The sequence below is a fragment of the Anabrus simplex genome, chromosome 2, assembly GCF_040414725.1.
Source record: "Anabrus simplex isolate iqAnaSimp1 chromosome 2, ASM4041472v1, whole genome shotgun sequence".
Taxonomy (NCBI): Eukaryota; Metazoa; Arthropoda; class Insecta; order Orthoptera; family Tettigoniidae; genus Anabrus; species Anabrus simplex.
Window position 1 is genome coordinate 744,124,452 of NC_090266.1, and position 17,620 is coordinate 744,142,071.

Below are 17,620 nucleotides of genomic sequence, written 5' to 3' on the forward strand. Positions count from 1 at the left end.
CTTCTGGATTTACATTTCCATATCCAAAGGGCCCTACAACATCTTCCTTTCCTTGTCTTTCCACTCCAACTTGTGCATTTAGATCTCCCATCAATAGTACTTCCTTATCTTCTATCTGTCTCTCCACTTCCTCTAAGAAGTCCTCTAGATGTTCATCTATGCAACCCGTTTGTGGGGCATACAACTGAAATAGATCTTTCACGCCATTTTCAAACTGGAGTCTCATCATCATCATCCTATCGCTGACGTACTTTGTATATTCCAGATATTCTTGGATTTCTCTTCTAAGTATGATGGCCACTCCATTTTTTGCTTCAGGTCCTCCGCTGTAATACAGCCTGTATCCTTCTCTCAGAGGGATCTCCCCTGTACCTCTCTTCTTGGTCTCGCACAGTCCAAGTATGGCTATATCTTTTTCTATCATGAAGTCCACCAGTTCTTCTGTCTTTCCCGTCAGTGTCAGTACGTTAATTGTTGCAATTTTGATGTAGTTTGGTGCTGGTTGCCCATTTTTCACAGTTCCCCCAGCACCTGAAGAGCTGCGCGTCGCTTTTAGCAGGGGACGCCCTAACCTTTTCCGAGGCACCATATTTGCTTTGTCCATATAGGCTATTGTTACGATGGGCTCGCCACACCCAAAGGCATTTTATACCTACTGCCAGGTTCAAAATTAGGCCGCCCCTAACATGGAGACAGACGCCTTTCGTAGCCGCTCCTCTGGAGTACAGACGCTACGGGTATGCCCCTTCCGCCATCTCCGCCGTACCGAAGTCCACCTTCTCCGCCGTAGATGCCGTTGAGGTCTTTACTCGTAACCCTGAGCTGGGACCCATACCAGATGTTACACACCGGGTCAGTGTGCTCTGGGACTCACATAGGCAGGGGCGCCACTCCCTGGGTAGGGCTGCCTCCGAAGAGGGTCCCTACCTGCTACCTGAATTGGTGATATATCTACAAATTATAAATTTATTTTCTGAAATACAAGGTTTTATGAGGTAATCAAACTTTTTACAATTGGCTTTACATCACACAGACACAGATACATCTTATGGTGATGATGGGTAATCAAATTATTCAGTCAGCAGACTTTAAAGAGAAACTAGTGCTTTGTATTTCTTGTTCATTTTTAATACCGTGTTTAATGGTCATGAGGATTAAACAAAAATCTCAGATTTAGGTCATCAAAGATATATGCCTAACATCCCTTTCAACTTAGTAATCTCAATTATTCACTGAAGAGAAGAACAGTGACAAACACTACAATTTAAGGAACGTAAGTCTAAACTGTAAGAGTTCTATTTGTATTCGTGTTCTTCTTGACAAACTTATACAAAATATAAATTTGAAATGATGCTGATGCTAAAATACATTAAAGAAAGAAAAATGTAATTAAAAAGTTAAATATGAGAATCGTACAGTAACTGACATACAGAACACAATTTTATCAATACACAAATAAGGTAAATATTTTGCAAGGTAATGCCTAAACAATTGTACCATACATGCAGAAGTTTTCAAAATAAGTAATCACTAACATTCAAACGTTTCTCCTACTCTTTCACAAGTTTGCAGTGCTGTTTCTGTCCAAGGGTACTGAAGCTTGTATTTTGGCCTTTGAATCTATTTTCACATTAGATGGCCAAATAGTTGGAAATCTGATGGAACCAGACTAGAATTATGAAGGGGATGCAGCAAATATTTAAACAATAACTTTTTCATGGTTCATGAAAACTCTTGTTCTATAATGGCATGTAATCATTCTGGCCTTTTTGCTTCAATGTTTTCACAAGAGTTTGCACATATTGGTTGCTGTCAATGGATACAAATTTTTTGTCTCTGGAGTGAATACATAAACCCATGGTTCATTACCCAAAACGCTGCTTTCCAAGAAATACTATAGGCAAAGATTGTCAAGTCGAGGAACCACAGTTTTGTTTTTGTGTTTATCAGCATTTTTGGAACCCAATGAGGAGTCATCTAATAAGAATTTGAAGCTGAGGTGATTTCATGAACAGTTTTCTTGGAAATGTTTGCTGTTTACATAATTTCACTTCAATTCTTTGATCTTTCAGATCTGCAACAATGGTGCAGTCTTCATTCAGTTGCAAGGTCTTTAGCATGCCTCTTTTGTTTCAGATCATTATTCAATTTTGTTCAGCCATCAGGGAATTTGTTGCACCACACTCACTTGTTAACTCATTCCTTTACACTGTTACAAATGTTGGCCATGAACAGAGATTAAGCTGTAATATATGATACACTAATTCAGGTCTTCTGCCGGAAAGAATCCGATTACAGCATACAATTCCATCCTTAAGTAGTTAAATCAATCATACAGACCATCTTATTCACTTGTCAAACTCAGGCTAGTTGAAAGAAGAGATAAAACATCAAAGTGCACAATTATACCTCCTCTCATCACATCACCGTGTAATCTATTGTCATTCTTCACATCGAGTTCGTGCACACTACACCTGTACCTTAATTACATGACCACCTTCATATTTTATAACAGGACAAGAAAGATTATAACTTTTGAAATTATATTTTATGAAGGCAAATTCCACTGGATTATGCACCACTACTAAAAAGAAATTGTGGCCAGTTTCTCTCCTATACATGAATGAACTAGCTTCAAAAATGCATCAAGGAGATTATATGTAAGAACATAATCTGAATGAGAAGACTAATGAACAACAAGACATCACAAAAAGTAGAATTAAATATCCAGATATTCTTTAACAGCTATTATAAATAGATCAAAGTCATCAGTATTTTCCCAAAGTAGATATATTTCATATTTCTAGCTATTAACAAAAAATAGTAGGAATACTAACAAGTGTGACTGCAGTCTCATCTTCAGCTCTGATGGGACAACAGTTTTAAATCAGATAAAATTACAATCTTTTACTAACATGAAAAAGAAAAGAAAAAAGTTATCGGTTTTACACCCTGCTAACTATTTTTACAGTTTTTAAGAGATGCCAAGGTGCCAGAATTTTTGTCCCATAAATATTCTTTTCCATGTCTCACTAATTCCGCTGACAAGGCTGGCACATTTGAGCACCTTCAAATATCATCAGACTAAGCTGGGACCGCACCTGCCAACTTGGGCTGATTCTTTTGTGGCATGAGGCACCTAAGTATTTAACTACAGTATAACCATTTTATACAAACAGTGAATCAGGAAATCGTCCGACTTCTTGGGTGAATGGTCAGCACTGAGGTCTTCCATTCGGATGGTCCTGGGTTCAACTCCCGCCCAGGACGGGGATTTTAATTGCATTTGATTAATTCTTTTGGCTCAGGGACAGGGAGTTTGTGTTTGTTCCAACACTTTCCTCTTCATATTCAGACAACAGACTACACAACCAACCACCACATAAACACGCAACAGTGATTACATCCCTCCATATAGGGTTGGCATCAGGAAGCGCATCCGGTTGTAAAACAGGGCCAAATCTACATATGCGACACAGTTTGGACCTGCAACCCCACATGTGTGGGAAATGCGGTGGTAGAAGAAGAACAAGAAGAATTAAAAAAATCAGGAAATACTCTTTGCAGCAATAAACCTCAACTTGGATGTAATTAACAAAATTAAGGTAAGCGAGACAAACCTCAATACATCATCTCGCTTCCTCTTGGGAGCAGCCTTGCCCCTGCCACTATCATCACGGAAACTTGGGCTGTACCTCTTGTCGAGCTTTGCACCGCTACTGTTGCTGGCATGCATCACTCCTGGAACATGAACCAAATCACTGTTGCCTATTCAACAAGCATGAACACTGCCTGGTACAACATACATATATTACTTAAGTTCCTTACACATATAAATTTGTTTCTAAACCGTACCCAAGGGTTAAATGTCATGAAGTATGTAGTCCCTATTGATACACCAATCCATTACAAATCTATATGAAACATAACTCCAAGAAGGAACATTATGGTTGGACTTAACTCACCATTATCAGGATCTAGTTTCCTCCAAAATGACCTTTGGAGCAACTACAGGTGCAACCAAAAATTCTGCGCAGTCGCATTCAACTTTCCTAAAGGATTGCATAGCACAATTCTGATAAAATATCAGACACATGAAGATCATCGCATGATACTGTTACAAGTGCAGATCTCTATGAACCACACATGAAACAATTTATTGGTTAAAATTTAACCAAGAGTCTGAGCCTTAAATGTCTTTTAAATTATGACTCACTCATGTGGATCCTAAACCCATTCAATAATAATAATAATAATAATAATAATAATAATAATAATAATAATAATAATAATAATAATAATAATAATAATAATAATAATAATAATAATAATAATAATAATAATAATAATTCAGCCTTGTTCTTTAAGTTTAACAACTGGTCGATAAAAGAGATGGTATTGTATAGCATAGCATATGAGACAGTATACACCCTATATTCTGACAGGTGCTACCTTACAAACTTAACTATTTAACTGCTGTTCTCATTGCAACAGTGATACAGCTAAACCTACATTAATATAAAAGACCTGGCCATACTGCCAGAAACTGTGTCCATGCTAGTATCTCCTCTCTCAACCACTGAGCACTAGCATTTGGCCTGCTTGAATCACATAGGCTGCAGTCTGCTATCACAACGTGCCATCCTTAGTATTATTTACTAACAGAACGTCAATTGCCATGGTTTATTGTTATGGTCCACTGTGCGATAACACTATGGGAAGAGGGAAACAAATGTCTTTCCATGAAATTTCTATGTTATAGTTTTCTAAATAAGTGCTGGTACCTATTTGTTTCATATTTTCATTAAGGATGCCCATTGGTCCCCTTATATAATTATGACCACATTGTTAAAATTTATGAAATATATAGAACTCCTGTACAGGAAACTACTGGTATATGCCCATCCATCCGTTTTGGGTGAAGGCGGTAAACTGTGGCACTCGTCTAGCCACTCTTCCGAACTACCTTAAATACAAAACGGTGAAACACGAGCAAGTAAGGAGGCAGTTGAAACAAAGTCATGAACATCCTAACTTTGATGACGGAAAAAAAAAGAAAAAGGTGTAGCAGAAATATTACTACTAGAATGTGCAATGACAGTGATACAATGGGTCAGGATGACGTAGGTAGCAACATTGTGCCAAAAATGGACAGTAGTGTCCAGAATGGTTATCAAAACTCTTGTAGTTCGTAAGTGTAGGGCGGTCAAGAATTTAAAACATTCAAATCGCAGACTTGGGCAGTAACTGAAATTCTTGTGGGCTAAAGTAAAGAAAGTGAAAGGTAACACAGTGAGATTCATGAAAAGGTCAAGAATATGAATAAAAGCAAATTAGAAACTGCTTCCAAAAATAACAACGTGAAGGCGATTTATCTACAAGAACAGTTATGTGCCTTCAGGAAAGTTAAGCACAAGTGAGTAAAATACCCATCAGATACTGCACTTTATGGCAAAAAAGTATCTCAGTCTGCATATGAAATTGTCCAAAATGTGGCTCTGTTCACAATTTCCAGCAAATCAACCTTAAAGCACTATGTTGGCACTGTCTAAGAAAACATTACCGGGCTAATATCTCGGAGACTATCAGAACAGTGAAATTTAGTCGTTAACTAAGGAGCCTTTGGCTCGCTTATTACCAAAGCTCACCACAATTTATATACTGTACTTTATGATGTAGGCCTATTGTAATTGCAGATGTGAGTGTCAGCATGTTCCCTTCTTGTGTTGAATGGACAGACATTTGAGAAAACACCTCTACATTCTCACTATGCCGAGGAACAGAGAAATAATATCCTATAATTTTAAGCAGTTCAGAATTTAAGTTAACCTAAACTAACTTCCAAAACTTCTAAATCACTACAATATATTATTGCAGGCATTTGTCTTTTCAGTATGTCCTTACTCCAAAAAAATTGCAGTTTGTCCATGAAATCCATGACATATGGCAATCCTAAGGCAGAGTATATTTGTACAGGTAGTGAGATATTTTCCTTCACACATGCTGTTTCTTAGTTTGCATTGGATGACTTTTTATTATTTTTATTATTATTATTATTATTATTTTACAACTTGTTTTAAGTTGCACCGACACTGCGAAAACTCCTAGGCAGAAATGACAATGCATTGTCCAACAAGGCAGTGAGCAGGTCTTTTAGAATAAATGTAGATCTAGGCTACAGGTACCTAATTAATGTTTTAGGCCATATCTTAGAGGAATGCTTGAATTACAGAAAGGCAGAAGTATGTCAATTTGTTAGTTTAGAAGTTTTGTTATAATTTATTCAACACATATTCAGATGAAACTGTATATCGAAGAAATTATCTGTAATATAACAGGATTATTTACAATGCATGATAGGCTCCCTTCTTTTTTAAGATGTTACTTGAAATAATTTCTTCTTAGTACCTTTCAGCATGGCATTCATCCAACAAAATTATGTTCCAGCAATAAAGCATCTCTGAAGTCAATAGTGAATAAGGGGAAGAAAACTTTCTCTTTACAGAATTAACATAAGTGCAGAAGATTGTGACTGAAGAGCCATGATCATTTGTGGCAATGTTACTATAGGTCTAAACCCTAATGGAGGTATGAAAAGTCACTTTATTAATGAATCTGCTATGAGAAGAAATAGTACAGCATAGTGCATACAAAACATCATTTACTATGAGAAGGGCACTGTCCATTAAGCAGAAGTTTTAAGGATTATTTGAGAACAGAAAGAAAAGGTAGAAATCTGAACATCAACATCCCAACATTTCAAATTCAGAAAGGACTGCTGATCACAAGGTTCAGTCATGATAAAACAGAAATCGTGTGGAAAATTAAATGTCTGAACTCTCAAAGGTAATTTAAAGGATTAAAACTGTCATTTAGAAAGTAGTGAGACAGAAACATTGCTAAGGTCAAAGAAGTCTAATAGGAATGGTTAGCATACTCTCAATTTTCTCACGTCAAGTATAATAAGTTTCCAGGTGAGGGTAAACATTTCATTTCTCCAACAGCAAACATGACTAGTTCCTACTTCTAAGCTCATACTACTAATCAAGCTCAATCAAAACACTGTCACTGAATGTTGAAAAGCAATTCTATCTACCCCAGCACGGAATTCTTGTGTTATGTAGGTTTGGTTACAATACAGAGGTTGTTTTCAATCTCTGGTAATGAATCACACTCGAGTCTTACCTTAGGGAAAGCTGCATTTCCACCACCCACCATGCTCTATTTGATGTCCCTTCATGTGAGCACCTCAATTTTCAATGAAGAGAACTTCAACAAAGCACAGCCATGCCCTTCTGTTCCTTACAGGCTTTCCAAAGGTCTTCTATAAACTGAGGACACCTGTTTCCCAATGCCATTTTCAGAATTCCAAAGGCATGGAAGTCCATGGGAGAACCATCAGGCACATTAAATGGAAAGTCACTGAAGGGTATAGTTTGTATTCCAGTTTCTTGTTTCATATTCTCTAAGAATACAACGGTCGAACCAAAAGTATGACTTGACTCCTTATCTCGATGCACTCACACCTTGTTCAAGTCTGTACCATACACAGCCAGGATCTCAGTGCGGTAAATTGGAGTCAGGACTTCAGTTTGATAGTACAGGGTGTTGACTTGGGCCTGTGCAACACAGCAAATGGTTAACTTCCCATTATAACAGAATCCTGTGATAATCATAAATCCCTTGGAAAGGTATTCTTACATTCAGTGTAACATAAAAAATAATATTTTAAAAATTAAAAATTCATTCCTCGCATGGAAGTAAATCATGAGGGATTTGTTGCAGTCAGTCTGATGGACATAAGCGTTGTCCTAAGTGACCACAAATTTGAACGTTTCTCCTGCCAGGCGATTCTCACCGAGTTTCAGACCGTTTGAGCACCGTTCTTAAATGCGACGATCCAACAACCTGAGAACCCTGGTTTGTGACTTTCCCAAAGTTTGAATCTTGGCTGATGATAGTGCTGACATCTTTAAAGATGTCCCATACTTACTTGCAGTTGCTCTCTGTGTGGCTTAATTCCTGCCGGAGACAGAGACCTTGACCTTCCTCACAATCTCTGGGAAACTGCTCATTACAGGTCATGGGGTCACTTGTTTCTTGAATTTCATCATTAATCTCATGCAGGTCTTTCCTGTCTTAAAACACATCTGATCCCTTGCTTTGACACTGTAATATTCTGCTTCTTGCACACTTCAAGAATAGTAGAACAGCTATAGTTTACGTCAGAATGGTCCATAATTTAGCGTTCCCAGTATGGTTGCTCAATGAGCTTTGGCATCATTGCAGCTAAACGCTCGTGAATGCTACACAGACAACATCTCAACTGACTTAGTCGTCACTCACAACACTCACCTTGGCACAAAACACTACAGCAACATCTGAAAGTAGTTATCAGAGATTGGAATCAACTTCCATAATAGGAGGTTTTCGACATTCATACTTAAATTTCTGAGCAGAAAAATTAGTAATAAATCACTTTTTAAGAGATAATATATATACACAGACAAGGTTTCCTCAAAAAAGGTTCCAATATGTTGCCATTGATGCTTTCACGGCCCGTACTTATAGACATGATACTATATAGGCTTTTGGGCTTAAGCCGTGTCAAGAAAATAAGGTGAAATTCGCAGAACTGGGAAACATAAAGAACTTCACTTTATTTTCTTGACATGGCATAAGCCCAAAAGCCTATACAGTATCATGTCTATAAGGTTCCAATATTTACAGAGCAAGCAGCATGCCACAAGCAAAGGAAAAAAGGTCCTATAAACATCGGTCACAAACACAGTATCTTCAAAGTTATGGTCCACTAAGCTACCATCAAGGATCACAATGTCTTTGATCTACTCTTCACATGTGCCCAATGTAACCACCATCCATTGCGATGGAGCCTTCCACCCTACATCGCATGGAATCACGCATTCGTTGGAACACCCCTGGCTGTTGCTGGATTGCATCACAGGCATTGCACACGATCTTGTAGTGTATCCACATCACTTATAGAAACCGCATACACCATGGTCTTATGTCCCCAAAGCCAACAATCTAAAAGGTTAAGGTCAGGCAAATCCACTGCTCATGGAAGACCTGTGTTAGGTGTTGCGTAACCTTACGATTAAAATGGGTCGTGCCCCATCATGCATGTACCACATTTGCAATTGTTCCTGTAGTAGTACATTCTCCAGCAACACAGGTAATTAGTTCCAAAGGAAGGTACAATATGTAGGACCATTGAATCTCTTTTATAATAATAATAATAATAATAATAATAATAATAATAATAATAATAATAATAATAATAATAATGGCATGTGGCCTCCAGAGAGGCCTGGTGCCGGTCTTTTGATTTGACCCCCGTAGGCGACCTGCGCGTCGTGATGAGGATGAAATGATGAAGACGGCACGTACACCCAGTCCCCGTGCCAGGGAAATTAGCCATTTAAGGTTAAAATTCCCGATCCTGCCAGCAATCGAACCTGGAACTCCAGTGACCAAAGGCCAGCATAATATCCATTTAGCCATGGAGCCAGACAATCTGTTTTATAGAACATAGGGACCTATCAATCTATCCCCCTGAATGCCTGCCCATACGTTGATACTTAATTTTTTGCTGGCGTTGTCTCTCTTCCGCTGCATGCGGATATTCATTGGCCCATACATGGGTATTATTAAAATTTACGATAAATTCTTTTGTGAAAGTGCAAAGTGGCGGGCCGATCATGTGGCAGCAGAGCTTGGACGCGCTACACATAGTATGGATAGAACAACTGTTCATGGAGAACTATCCAGACAACACTTTTAGCAATACCTTCAGCTGTGGCTATTGTTCGGACACTCATTCCGGGATTATCCTCCACATGTTTCAATACCCATTGCTCTATATTAGGTGTGCGAATTGTTCAATGTTTGCCACGATCGCTTGTTTGTAGTGCAAAGGATCCAGTTTCCGAAAGGCACTGGAACAGGGTAGTACACAACTTTACAGATGGTGTAATGGCGTGTTTGATATTTGTCAGTATACAGATTACATACCAGTAGGTTACTTCCATTTGCCTGCCTGTAACAGAAGATCATATTGGCCATTTCCCATGTTGAATAACAGGCCTCCATTATGTGCTGCAAGGCCAGAGAAGAAAGACAAGAAAACAAATTACAGTACTGCACTGTTACAACCAAACATGCACCATTTGAGCACTACTATACACCTGACAAAATTAATCTACCCGAGTGCGAGAGCAATATGGTCCGTAGCACAGAGTGGAATACTGTATGTTGACTAGCATCTTTCGTTCTTGAGTGATACAGTACAAATGCACACACATGATGTACTGCATCAACTGTATACATACAATAGTTTCGCATTTGTTTAGTGAAAAAGTTCTCAGAGTGCAAGATATGACCCTCCTACATAACAGGATCATAACATAACACACTAGTAGGTTCACGATCAATGTTCAGGTAGGAATGTATTTCCATCTTTTGTTGCATAAGGCCCTCCATAAATTACTGGAACATTTTGATCAATGATAGTAGTGGTAGTGGACCATAACTCCAAAGATACGATCAATGCTTATAGGACCTTTTTTTCCTTTGTTTGTTGTGTGGTGCCGCCTCTGTAAATATTGGAAACTTTTTCATGGACAAATTATATATATACATGCATACAGAGTCTTTATTTATGCTTGGCAATGACTTTCTCGCTCGACCTTGGCCGCCAATGACAGGCCGCTACCGGCCGCTGGCACGCGCGGTTTCCGGCACTTCCTGCAGTTCCTGAGAGCTGAGCTCCGAGATAGTAGGGTGTTCAATGAAGCTACTGTGTACTGTATGTCATATTGTATAGTGTTTTATTGTGATTGTGTATAATGCTGCCATGTATGTAAAATATTTGTTACAAGAACATGTATATCTGCACAATACTTACATTAAGTGCAGAAAATCATGCGTTAGGACAAGACAAAAGTTTTGAGTGAAATTTCCAGGGAGACTCATTCCTATCAATCTGACAATAAAACAACTGGCCAAGAGATTCAATGGTACAGGTTCAGTAAACAATAAAAATAGACATAAAGGTCGTTATCTCCTTACTGAAGCGTGTTTGGTACGAGGAACATAAGTAAAAATCTGTGGCCCCCTCGTATCCCAGATTTAACAGCATGCGATTTTTATTTGTGGGGATTGTTAAAAAATGTAGTTTATGGGAACAACCCTCACACACTAGATGAACTTAAAGACAATATAAGAGCTGCAATTGCATCCATCAGTGCTGAAGAACTTGGTAGAGTAATCAAAAACTTCATTAGGAGATGCTGATTATGTTTGGCAATGCATGGGGAACATTTTCAGCATAAACTGTAAAAATGGTGAGTAAAATGCATGATAATGATTTTGAGCACCGTATTCTGCCGTACATATGCACGCATGGTAGCCGGCAACTGAATCGTCACTGGTGGTCAAGGTCGAGCGATATAGTCCTTGCCAAGCATAAATAAAGACCCTGTACAGTAGAGTCTCGCTCAACCGATCTTTGCTTATCCGACATTGATAGGCAAAATTTGAACTTTAGGTGGAGGCATTTCTGGGACACCTGATGTGGAGGATGCGACCGTGGGACAAGCACTGGCAGTCATGCGGTAGGACCAGGTTTTTCTCAAGGACAGGTGCAGTGAGTCTTCAGTCATTGTTCAGTGTAGTATTGTTTGGGTGCGGATGTTATAGTTTTCATCTCCTCTGTGAGTATGGCGAGTAAAGGGAAGAAAGTGATTGTTTCTGTGAAAGACAAGTTGAGTGGGTTAAAGAGACTGGACAAAGCGGTAACCCTTCAAAAATGGCTTCAGATTATGGTGTTGGACGTGTTATAGTGGGAGACTGGAAACATAAGAGGGAAGAAATTGAAAGGTGGTGCTCTACCAGAGCAACAAGTGATGCACTGAAAATTAGAAAAACAATGAAAAATGTGAGTACGAAAAATTAAGTGAAACACTATTTCTTTGGTTCACTCAAAACCGGGAAAAAGGCCGATCAATATCTGGACCCATTCTGCAATAAATGGCTTTGTATTTCCAGAAGGAGTTCAATGAAGGGGACCCTAATTTTACTGCCAGTGCTGGGTGGCTTGATTGGTGGGAAAAAAGGTACGGCATTAGGCAGCTTAATATCTGTGTAGAAAAATTGTCAGCTAAATTTGATGAGGTTGTGAAATTTAAAAGGGAATTTCAAGAAATAAATCTTGCTGTAAGATGAACCGGTGATCAGATTTTGTGATGAGACTGGGCTGAATTTCAAGATGCTGCCATCAAAACTCTCGCAGCCCAAGCCAAGACGTCTGCACCTGACTACAAGTGTAGTAAGGAAAGAGTTACTGTTCTTTCCTATAGTAATATTACTGGGAAATTAAAAACAAAATTGCTCATGATCGGCAAAGCAAAGAAGCCTAGGACATTTTCCCTCCTAACGTGACGTCATTATGCCGCCAAAGGACCAAGGTGTGCTGGAAACATTGAAGAGGAAATATCGATGTAAACTCCATTCATTCCTGATAGAGAAAATGGACAATGGCAACGACATGATAGAAAAGTTAAAACGAAACATGAAAGACATGGCATACTGGATAGCGCAGTCATGGGAAGAAGTTGGAACAATGACATTAGAAAGTCTTGGAACATATTGTTGAGTAAGAATGAACATCGAGAGGAGGTAGTACAAGAAGACATGGAAAACTTTGTTCCCTTACTGAATTGCATTCCTGGCTGTGAGGATGCTACGACTCAAGATGTGAGTAAGTGATGTGCACAAGATCAGCTGTTTGAACTAACTGACCCTGATTTTATTGGTTTTGTGAATGCTAACGAAAATGAGGATGATGAAGAAGAAGAAAGAGACATTGCAGAACAAAAGGAGAAAACGATGACTCACAGTGAAGGATTATTGTCGATGGCGGGATCTCGCACCAAGAAAACGTGAATCCAGCAGGCAAGCAGACATTGTTGAAGTTTCTTTTCGTAAGACATTTGGAATGTTTTCGTTCAGTACTGCATCTACTGTACAATTGAATTGGTAAGTCAATAAATAGAGTACCGTAAAACATAGTAATACAGTATAGCCTTCATGTTCGTTTTAGTTCATTTTCAAAGTTATTCTGTATTATCTGACATTTTCGGTGATCCGACGTACTCCAGGTCCCATTTAGGTCGGATAATCGAGACTCTACTGTATATACATACACACACACTTTTTTATTTAACTTCCATGCTGTTACAATGTTCTACTTCCTTGGCCTGAGATAGCTACCAGGGTCTTTTGCATAACACCTGCTCCATTCTAATAGATAAATTCTTAGTAAAAGAATTCCTCTGTGATCATCCAGTCATGTCAAAAATCAGAAAGCACTACTCTCCTTAGCCTAACAGTTACTTTACAAATAGAATATGAAGTTAATATTTTTCTTGTGAATAAATGAAACTTTCAAAATTTTTGTACCTAGTATATTTCTGCATTACTTCCAAAATGCTTCTTTTCTGGTTTTTATTGAGAATACCGCTTTTACATCTGGAAATATTTCAGGGAAGTGAATATGTGAATAATCATACGACTTCATATACTGGTATTCATCACAGCAAAAGTTTTTTTTTTTACTAATTCATTTACTCTCCAGTATCAAATTTACATATTTACAGCAATACTCATCAATCAAGTGCTATCCTCTCAATACAATGCTAACAAGAGGTATTTTCTCTTAATTTTTGACATGTTTGAGAATTTTCAATGGTGTCCAGGTCAAGGTTACCTTAACCGAATCATTGTTTCCAGTCTGGAGATAATTCAAAATAGCCACATGCATCATTCACAATTTCCAAGAATTGGAATTGAGGGTTAAATCAGAAGAACACAAATTTCTTGGAATCTAATTTTTATGTTCTCCACTTGTACTTTTTAGACTGATAACCCCAACAACTTGTATTTGTCAATATTCAGCAAGACATATCCAGGGCTATAATAGAGGAATTCAAATGCTTTTACTGCCTCTCCCCTTTCAGATTTAGAAAACATGTATAAAACACTGGCCTTAAGGCAAGAAGTTCCAGATGGGATGATATTTTTCTTACCACAAGCTTATCCACACCATTCCTAGGCCATTTCAGCAAGTTTTCTTTTCAACACAGTACGAGAGGATTTTCTTCAGGAGATGAAGTCCGGAATTCCTGGAACTGTTTATGGCTCAATATATTGTCCTTTAGTAGTACTTCACTTACAGTCCGGCTTCCAAAATTAATTATAATTTTAATATTATTTAATATTAATGAATCTATTAGGTTTCAATTTTTGCAAGCAAATTTTTGAATAAAGAAAAAAAATTATTGGTATTTTTTTTATTTTATAGTTTTTGAATAATATTTATCTGAAGCAAAACCAAACTATTTCAAACCAAATAAATAGTTTAAACCATGCTCATGAACCATCAACCCGCCAATATGGCTATATGTGCAATAGGACAGCCTAAGACTTCAAAACAAAACATGTGAAGGACTATTAAAGCTCACAATAAGCCTTTCAGCAAATATACAGTTCTATAGCCAACTGAAAATAATTCCCTTCTGAGATCAAAAGCACTGTATTCCATCATGTGAACTACATTATTAAGACAGGTATTTCAGGAAGTAAAAATTAAATTTGTCAGAAGAATGTATCCAAGAGATACTAAATTGTTAGTGTTTCACATTAGATCTAATGGAAGTATAAGGTAACTGTAGTGAAGAATATAAGAAGTTAACATCTACAAATCCATGCTTTCATTACTGTTAAGCACATACCATTCTATAACTGGTGACACTTGCTAAATAGTCATTTAAATCATAAGCAATTCTGTACAGAGTGCAAGAATTAAAAGGACATTAAACCACCATTTCCTTTCTGTGTCTTCACTTACCTATTCAAAGTCTGTCAATATCCTTCACGACTAGAAAAGATATAGCAAAGGGTGATTTCAATAGATCCTTAAACAGTGTTCTCCCCAGAAATTTTCATCATCCGGGTGGCAAGAATGAGTAGCGGGGCGGGGAATACTAAGTAAAAGACGAATACTGGTATCATAACATTTCAATTTATTCCCCACAACACATTAATAGCAATGTCAGACAGGTAAACATTACCTGCTAAGTTACAACTATTCTAGTGTCATTATCATGAACAAGACAAAGTATTTCGAATTTCCAGTGTTCTACTGCTTGTTCATAATCATGAAACACTATACTAAGGCCCACGAGAGTTGGAGTCCGGCGTTTAGCGCCACCAGCAAGAAAAATTTAACTAACGCTGCTCGGAACACGGCCGACTGTATCCCTCGCTAAGTTCCTTTACCGGCATTGACAGTTGCTTGTGAAGCCCAGCATAAAGCTGTAACTGGAAAGTTTCTCCATAATGCCGCTGGAACGCTGACCACCTATGGCACTGACAGGAAGCTGTGTACCACAAATGATCATATTTCCAGTTTCATTTGTATTGTTTTTCTGTTGTAAGTGTTACTGTTATTAATTGTTTAAAGGTCTGCCTTGTCAATACAATTCATTTGAATTCATTTGAATAATGAGATTTTTGTTTGTTATTGAGAGTTAATACTTATGCACTAATTAGTTTTTTATTGTATAGTGATATGGTTTTTTACATTGTGTTTATAAATCTTGGAATATGTGATGTGCACTTTTTTGTATTTTATTTGAATTGTATTGATACGGCAGACCTTTAAACAATAACAGTAATTCAAGTCAATACGGATCACTGGTGGTCATTATGGTTAAGCTTATAGTTGGTAATGGGTTCATAATGAGATGTTTGTTATTGAGAGTTGATAGTTATATGCTAATTCGTTTTTTATTGTGTAGTGATATGGTATTTTACATTGTGTTTATAAATCTTGGAATATGTGATTTGCGCCTTTTAGTATTTCGAACAGAAATTTCCTTCGAACAAGAAGAAATGTAATGAATGGCTCAAAGAGACTTCTTGCCATAGCTTCATCCTAAACAAGAATTCTCCTTTAAGTGCTAATTTGTTTTTTTTTAATTGTGTAGTGTAGTGATTTCCCTTTTTCTTTAACTGTGTTTGCAAACATTCAAACATGTTGTATTACTGTGTGCCCTTTTGTACTTCAGACAGGAAAAGGAGCGAAGGGACACTATCATTTCATGAATTCCCTGAAGAGCAGAACAAAACTAAGGAGCGACTCAAAGCAATTTCTTGCTATAACTTTGTCCCTAATACTATTCTGCTTCTTCCGTTGTCTGTAGCCTTCATTTCAAATAATATGATTATTCGTTTTTAGGCAAAAGTAGGAGAGTAATAAAAAAAGGTTCTGTACCATCTGTGTTTCCTATGTAACCTGGGGCCGATGACCTTAGACGTTAGGCCCCTTTAAACAATCACCTAACTATCCTAGTTATAAGGTGACTAGTACCGTAAAACGGGGTAACTATGGCCACTTTCTCATATTTTTAAAATAAAAATGTGAAATATTCCCTCTAATTATCTGAAAAATATCATATAATTTCTGTCATGCTTGTTCTTCATTTTTAAATATGAACATAATTCAAATTGTTATTCTGTAATGAATTATGATTATCGAAAAACTGGCCAGAGTTACCCCATGGTTTGGGGCAACTTCGGCCGCCATAAAAATAACTCAAGAAACGAAGTATTCTTGGATGTAGTGTTACTTCGGCCACTGTGAATGCTTTTAAAAAAACCTGCAGTATGCCCAGTATCAAAAATCACAAACAAATTATAAAGGTTTGTGGTGAAACAGATGTATAGTGATCAAATTCACATTTTCCCGAAGAAGAAACTATTTTATGTAGCCTAAGCGTACAAGCATTGTATGATATTACAAATTACATGTTGCATTGCATAAATATTTGTAATGGTATAAAAGATAATAAAAGGTACAAAAATCATAAAGCCCAATTGTATGGAGAGAAAAGGAGGTTGGAAAAGAAGCAATATTCTAATGTTCTAGACTGTCCCCATAATACACTGTTTTCTAAATTAGAAAATATCTGGGCTGTCAATCAAGTTCTTAAATGTGTATCGTCCATGTCAACTGATATCTGTCTATTTACCATTGAATATGGGAACCTTCTTTCCCCTCCCTGTCGGGACAAACTTCCCCGTTTATTGTTATTGTGCCTTTATTAATGTCTTCTAAAGCGTTTTTGAAGTAAACAGGATTGTAATTACAATACCCACGGCCGCGTATGTTTTCCTGTGTATTTTTGGCATGGGCGAAGTTACCCCAGAAGAGGACAACTTTTATCACAAAACTATTCCCTGAAAAACCTATTTGAATAAAATGCATCAAATTGTGTTTATCAGTTACCAGACATACTTACATTCTGACCCCATAAACCACTGGAATGGAGAATAATGCTGAGGCTAGAGAACAGTTTGTTTTCTGCTGTTACCAGACAAGACAATAGTCGGGGCTGCGAAAAAAATAGAGTCAACAATGTTCTTTGGACTACCGAGTGTTGATAGAGCAATCTATTGTATGTGCATTTTAGTTGTTGCAAGTGGTTCATCTTTATCAGTATAGGAGGCAGGAGAAAATGAGTGTTGCTATTTGTCA

General features: G+C 37.6%; 1 protein-coding gene across 5 annotated transcripts in view; it reads right to left on the reverse strand.

Annotated features, from left to right (window-relative positions):
- Ip6k (Inositol hexakisphosphate kinase) overlaps nt 1–17,620 on the reverse strand; it is a 142,084-nt gene that overhangs the window by 37,591 nt on the left and 86,873 nt on the right. For 2 of the 5 annotated variants that reach the window (XM_067141417.2, XM_067141419.2), the window contains 2 exons: nt 14,109–14,210; nt 3,621–3,741 (listed from right to left, as the gene is read on the reverse strand). In XM_067141417.2, the coding sequence (XP_066997518.2) occupies nt 3,621–3,736 (116 nt within the window). In that variant the 5' untranslated portion in view covers nt 3,737–3,741; nt 14,109–14,210. Of the gene's footprint in view, nt 1–3,620; nt 3,742–10,035; nt 10,055–14,108; nt 14,211–17,620 lie in introns of those variants that run through there. The other 3 variants (XM_067141416.2, XM_067141418.2, XM_067141420.2) reach the window with 2 other exon arrangements.